Source organism: Orycteropus afer, unplaced genomic scaffold (genome assembly GCF_000298275.1).
Source record: "Orycteropus afer afer isolate SDZICR_OR568_19922 unplaced genomic scaffold, OryAfe1.0 scaffold00713, whole genome shotgun sequence".
Taxonomy (NCBI): Eukaryota; Metazoa; Chordata; class Mammalia; order Tubulidentata; family Orycteropodidae; genus Orycteropus; species Orycteropus afer.
The window spans coordinates 775,782-781,916 of NW_006922300.1; the positions used below are offsets into that span (position 1 = coordinate 775,782).

A 6,135-nucleotide genomic window follows, 5' to 3' on the forward strand; every position below is an offset into this window, starting at 1 on the left:
ATTAAAAATGGAAAAATTCTTTTAATTAGCACTCATGGTGCTTTCCCCCCCCACGGCAGACCCCAAAACTGTCAGGAAAGGCAGGCCCCCTGGAGGGGGGGCAGGGACTAAAGCAGGGGCTGCTATGGCTACGAGAGGGTGAGCTGGTGATGTCAGCTGGCGAGGCCAGGGTTCGGCGGAGGCTGCTGTCACATGACGCTCTCCACCACCACGACCTTGCTGCTCTCAGACCCTGGGGTCAGGGTGGTCAGGCCCCTGACATCCGAGTCCTGAGCTCTGTACTCCAAGTGGTGGGGACCCCACACGGGCTGGGTCAGGTGCTGCCAGCGCTGAGGGAGAGCAGGGCACAGTGAACCCCCCGAGGGTCCCTGCCAGGGGCTCCCTCACTGGGCCCCTGTCCAGCCCACCCCCCGCAGTGTGAGACCAGGGTTCAGTGGGTGTCGGGACAGAGGGGAGGGCCTTGAGGCCCAGCGTTCCCTCCACAGCCCCAGGGGCCAGCCTCCCACCCCGGGTGTGGGCTGACAAAGGCACTGACCTCAGCCATGGTTCCCTTGGCCCTGAGGAGGCAGCCCAGGAGGTGGAGGGGCACACACAGCATGGAGGAGAGTGCGAAGCCCCAGCCCACGGCCTCGCCCCACCACGGGTACACGTAGGTGTTGTTGTACACCAGCGGCTTGTAATACACCACATTGAAGATGAAGACGCCCTGGGGGATAGGAAGCCTCAGCCACCGGCCTGGCTGGGACTCCTCCCGCCCACCTTGCTCGTATTACCATGCAGACCAGCGGGGTGAAGACGGACCAGCACCACTTCATCCAGGGGCACGGTCGGTACCCGATCATGCAGGCGATGTCGTCCATGAAGCGGTCGGCGCCTGCGAAACAAGGGAGCGAGCTAGAGCCCCGCCTGCCCTGCCTGCCCGCCCCGCCCGTCCCGGCCCCACACCCTCAGCGGCACTCACCGTACACCCAGGCCACCACCACACACTCCCAGAAGGCCTGCCAAAGCAGGGTTGTGCCGCTGGCCGAGTAGTAGTCAAACAGCTGGAAGACATACATCCCACCCTGCGGGGGGCCCAGCCAGGTCAGGCAGGGCCCAGGGGCAGCTGGGAGTCAAGGGCGCCCCACCGAGCCCACTCACATCGGTCACCATGGACAGGTCAATGAGGAAGCAAAGAGCACAGCACAGGGCCACAGAGACCTCCCTCTGGAAGCGGAAGGAGTAGGAGGCCGGGAGGAGGTCGAGGAGGCCGGTGATGAAACCCTCCACACCTACGAACTGTGGGGGGCGCTCAGGCCAGGCCCTGCCCCTGCCCCTCCCACCACGCCGTCCTCCCTGCCCTGCCACCACCTGGGCCCCTCCAAACCTGGCTGTCCAGCCCGAGCAGCAGTAGCATGAAGAAGAACAGGGCCGCCCAGAGCGGGGCCACGGGCATGAGGGTGACAGCCCGAGGGTAGGCGATGAAGGCCAGGCCGGGCCCTGCAGGGAGGTGCAGAGTCCAGACGTGAACTCCACCTGGGCTCCCACACATCCCCTCAGGGGGCGAGGGCAGTGGCAAAGCTGGTGCACCCCACACTAGAACTGGGTGCCTGGGTCAGACTCCCACAGTCAAGGTGACCACGACCCCTGGGTGGAGGCCACATGCTGACGAAGATGGGAACATACTCCAGGTCCTGGGTGCTCAAGTCTCCAGATGGCCTGCCCCGCAGAGCCGCCCCAGCCCAAGAGGGGGATGCCCCGGGCCCAGTCCTGAGAGACCCGAGAACAGTTGGGTGGTGCCCGGGGGCCTTTACCAGACTCGGCCACCTTGGAGATGTGCACTCCCTGCTCGGCTGCCATGAAGCCCAGGATGGAGAAAACCACAAAGCCAGCAAAGAAGCTGGTCCCGCTGTTGATGAGCGCGAGGATGATGGCGTCCCTGGAGGGCGGGCAGGTGCGACAGGCTGGTCAGTGCCCGCAGGCCGGGGAGGCGCGGGGGTGGGCGGGCCAGGCCAAGAGGGCTCGAGGGGCGCACGGCTTACTTGTAGCAGTTGTTGTTGAAGCGGTTGTAGCTGCCCAGGGCTGTGAGGGCCCCCAGGCCAATGGCGTATGAGAAGAAAATCTGGGTGCCGGCGTCGATCCACACCTGGGGGGCGGCGGGAGCAGGAGTGAGGGGGCACCACACAGCCAGCCCCACGCCCTCCCACTGTGGCCAGGCCCTTACCTGAGGGGACCCCAGCTTTGACCAGTCCGGCTTGAGATAGTAGATGATGCCGTCCAAGGCGCCGGGCAGCAGTACTCCGCGTACCAGCAGCACAACGAGGACCACGTACGGGAATGTAGCAGTGAAGTACACGATCTGGGGGGCCGGGCCAGTCAGGGGGCCAGGCCAGCTGTGGCCTCCCAGCCGAGGCTCGCGCAGCCTAGCCCCAGGGCTGTAGCCCGCCCCAGGAAGTAGCTTTGAGGCCAGCCACAGCAAGGCCAGGCCACATCTACCAGGAGCACCTCTTGGGAGTGGGCAAGCTGGCACTTGCACCCCCGAGGGGTGGTACACAAGCAGCCTCTGCAGGGGGTCCACGTGGGCTGGAAGCAGCTGCGTGGGATGTGGGGGCTGTGGGATACCGGCAGCAGAATGCCCCTCCTGGAACCCTGTGGGGCCCAGGCTGGGGGGGGGGGCAGGTCCTCTGCCTCCCATGTCCCCAACTCCAGGCTGCTCCTCTGTGGCAAGGCAGGCTTGTTGTGGGTAGTCTCGGAGGGGACTGGGCCACACAGTGACAAAGACCAACAGCAGAGGCCCCCCCATCTAGGAGTGAGGCACCCTGGGGTCTCCCATTGCTGTGTGTCTAGTTACATACATGCCTCCCTCACCCTGAGTCCCCGAGCCACCAAGAGGCCTGTCACAGAGCAGGTCCAGCCAGGAGAGCCCCAGACACTGCACAGAGCAGAGGGCCTCTACCCTTCAGGGTCCTCGGGTTTGGAGGGTGGGAGGAGCCAGCAACGGGGCGGGCCAAAGTGGCCTGGATTTCAGCACCTCCCCCTCCTCAGGGTCCCAGCCCAGTCGCCTCCTGTTGCAACAGTTGTCCCCTCCACAGACACATGCTCCCCCACCATCCCCCGCCCGCCTCCAGCTGTACCTTTCCTGTTGACTTGACCCCCTTCCAAACACAGAAGTAGACCAGCACCCAGCAGGCCAGCAGACAGAGCGTCACCTCCCAGTTGAGGGCGCCTGGCACCTCAAGCCCCCCAGAGAGCCGCAAGACCTTGTTCCTAGGGAGTGACAACACGTGAGGGCTGCGGCAGTGGAGGGCACTGCCCACGTGTGGGGTCAGGGCCCCTCCCTCCCCCAGCCTCCATCCAGGCGCTCCCCTCCTGTCCACCTGGGCCGGGCCTGCGTCTAAGGCCGCCTCCCACAGCCTCGGAGCCCCTGGCTGCAGGGCTGCGGCTGCACGACTGGCCCCAGGCCACCCCCTAGGCAGCAGCAGCTCCCCCAGCAGGCAGGTGCAACTGAATGACAGTGAGTGGGAATGACAACTGGTGCTGGCAGAGCCACCTCGGGCCAAGCGTGGGAGACCAGAGGGGCCCGACAGCCTTGGCCCAGGTTGTCTGACTCACTCCCAGAATTCGATGACCGGGGACCGGCGGTCGGCAAGCTGGTCGCATGTGAGGTTGGCCAGGCTGGCATTGGCACAGTCCTCATGGCGGAAGATTTCCACGCAGTCAGGGGTGTTCCAGCTGTGGCCGCACGTGGCCCAGGGCAGCGTGGTGGTGAAGGACTTGACCAGGTAATAGAAGCCCCAGGCCAGCACCATGATGTAATAGGTGTTGCAGTAGAAGACAATCACCATGGAAGCGTAGCCCAGGCCTGGAGGCGGAGGGCACCCTTCGCTGGCCAGCTCCCTGCCCTGTCAGCCACCCTGCAGGGGACCAGCCGTGGCCTCGGCTGGCCTCCCGGCCTCATCCTACCCTTCTCTCCCCCACTCAAGCGTCCCAACCCCAGGCAAACTCAACCCTGCGTGAGCAGACCTAGGACAGAGTCCCACGCCTCCCACTCACACAGGTCCCCTGCTCTCAGGTAGGCTGCCCCCAGCCTCCGGCACACAGCGGCTTGGGGAGCTTTCTCGGAACCCCAGTGGGCCACCTCGGCCAAGCCACTCCACTGGTATGTGCCTCAGCTGCCTTTCTGTCCAGTGGGCGGGTGTAGCTCAGGCCGCCTCTTTGGGTGCCCCAGCCGCTGAATGAGCACAGGCGGTACTCGACGGTTCTTACCCGTTAGTCACAGCCTGGGCTTGCCTCCTGGGTCGAGTCCAGCTCCTTGACTGGCTTTTCCCACCACTGCCTGTCATGCCCAGCAACTTGCCCTCAGGGACCTAAGCCATGCTTTGCAGGTACTGGCCCCACCTGTGCCCTGCCTGTCCCGGTCCTGCTCCCCGCCTGTGCGACTGCACGTCTGTCTGCGAAGTTCCTTCTTGCGACTGGGGCCCCGGTGGGACCTACGGGGCTGCCTGCGCCCTGGCCACCTCCACGGGCACTCACCTTTGAATAGAGGACAAATGTTCCAGACCTTGATGCTTCCGGCCTTCATGAACTGGCCCAGCGAGATCTCCAGGAAGAAAATTGGGATTCCCCCCACCAGGGCAATCAGGATGTAGGGAATTAGGAACACACCTGTGGGGGAGTAGCGTGGGGCAAGGCTCAGGGGGAGCCGGGTGCCCCAACCCCCACAGCCTGGCAGCCTCCAGGAGCCCTGGAGCGGGAGGAGGAGCCCAGTCCAGCCCCACCCTGCCCCAGCGAACTTCCCACTGGGTGAATCAGTGGCGTGTGGCTGCTGACTCAAGCCAAGGTGAACAGCCTGGGGCTGGGCTCTGGCTGGGCTGAGAAGAGGGCTGTGGGGCTCTCCACCCACAGGGCTGCACCCCACGGCCGCCTGCATTGACCTACGGGATGGAGGACACGTGCGCTCACACACGCAGACTGTGCCTTGTGCTGCAGCTCGATGTTTGCCAGGCAGCGACCGGAAGGAACAGCGAGGGCATGTGTGCGTGCACGTGTGTGGCGTGTGTGTGTGCGTGGCTGGGTGCTGGGGCCTGAGGGCCGGGAGTTGCTGCCTTCCCCGTGCCCACTGGCATGCAAATTCGAGGGTCGGGGGGGTGGGTAGATGGCCTCTGCCAGGGAAGGTGCTGAAGGTGTCCACGGTCAAGGGCAGAGGCAGACACGTTGGGCCCAGCCAGGCCCGTGAGGATGAGCCAGGCTCTGGAAGAGGCAGGGCCAGGCGATAGGGGCAGACGGGCCCAGCTGGGCAGGGGGCTGTGTGGTACAGGCATCCCACCATCCTGTTTTGCCTTCTGCCTCCCTGCCAGGCCCTGCCCTGGCCCCCAGCTCTGCTCCCTCCATCCTCATCCTCGGGAACTGGCCTGGCTGCAGCCTGCCCTGTGCTTGGTCCCAGCATCCCACTTGTGTGTGACCTTGGACGAAGGCCCTGTACCCGCGCTTCAGTCTCCTACCCCATCCCGCAGTCTCCGTGCTTCCCACCCCCCAATGCCCAGTGGCTGCGGTCAGACTGGCCAGGCGACATTGCGTGTGCATGCGGTGCCTCCCACGGCGGTGCCTGGAGGCTTGTCCACGGGCTTCCAAGCCTGGCTGAGGCACCCAGTGTTCCAGGCACAGGGGAGAGGAGGGCAGGGATGGGAAGGGGAGGGTGGGGGAAGGGGGAGGCACAGAGTGGCCCATTGTGTATGCGTGTGTTCGTGTGTGCACACGTGGGGGGCCCACACAATGTGCCACTTGTGTGGCTGACCCGCGGAGGCAGCCAAGACTCCTCACCTCTGGGAGCCCCCCCCAGAGGGCAGGCCCGACTTCCCACCTCCATCGCCAATCCCCGAGGCCGGCCCCCTCCCCCCACCACACTGCCAGGCACATGACTGGCGAGGGGGTGGCGATCGCGGCCCTCGGTGCTGCCCCCCGCCCACCGGCCCTGCCCCAAGTGCCTGTGGGCGGGTGGGGGCGCTCACCTCCGCCGTTCTTGTAGCACAGGTAAGGGAAGCGCCACACGTTGCCCAGACCCACGGCGAAGCCCACGCACGACATGATGAAGTCCATCTGGCGCGTCCAGGTCTCGCGCGGCGGCACAGCCAGGCCTGCAGGGCCGTCGCCCTTGGC

The 6,135-nt window shown here is 65.6% G+C and overlaps 1 protein-coding gene across 1 annotated transcript; it reads right to left on the reverse strand.

Moving 5' to 3' along the window:
* Positions 1–188: 188 nt before the first annotated feature.
* On the reverse strand, positions 189–6,105 carry SLC6A8 (solute carrier family 6 member 8). Its single transcript, XM_007957170.2, has 13 exons — positions 5,988–6,105; positions 4,513–4,644; positions 3,592–3,841; positions 3,114–3,246; positions 2,204–2,338; positions 2,022–2,125; positions 1,794–1,918; positions 1,367–1,479; positions 1,141–1,278; positions 962–1,064; positions 774–874; positions 536–706; positions 189–329 (listed from the first exon to the last, which is right to left on the reverse strand). Exons 1-13 carry the CDS (start codon positions 6,073–6,075, stop codon positions 189–191), a joined length of 1,734 nt encoding a protein of 577 aa, XP_007955361.1. The 5' UTR covers positions 6,076–6,105.
* Between the last annotated feature and the right edge of the window lie 30 nt (positions 6,106–6,135).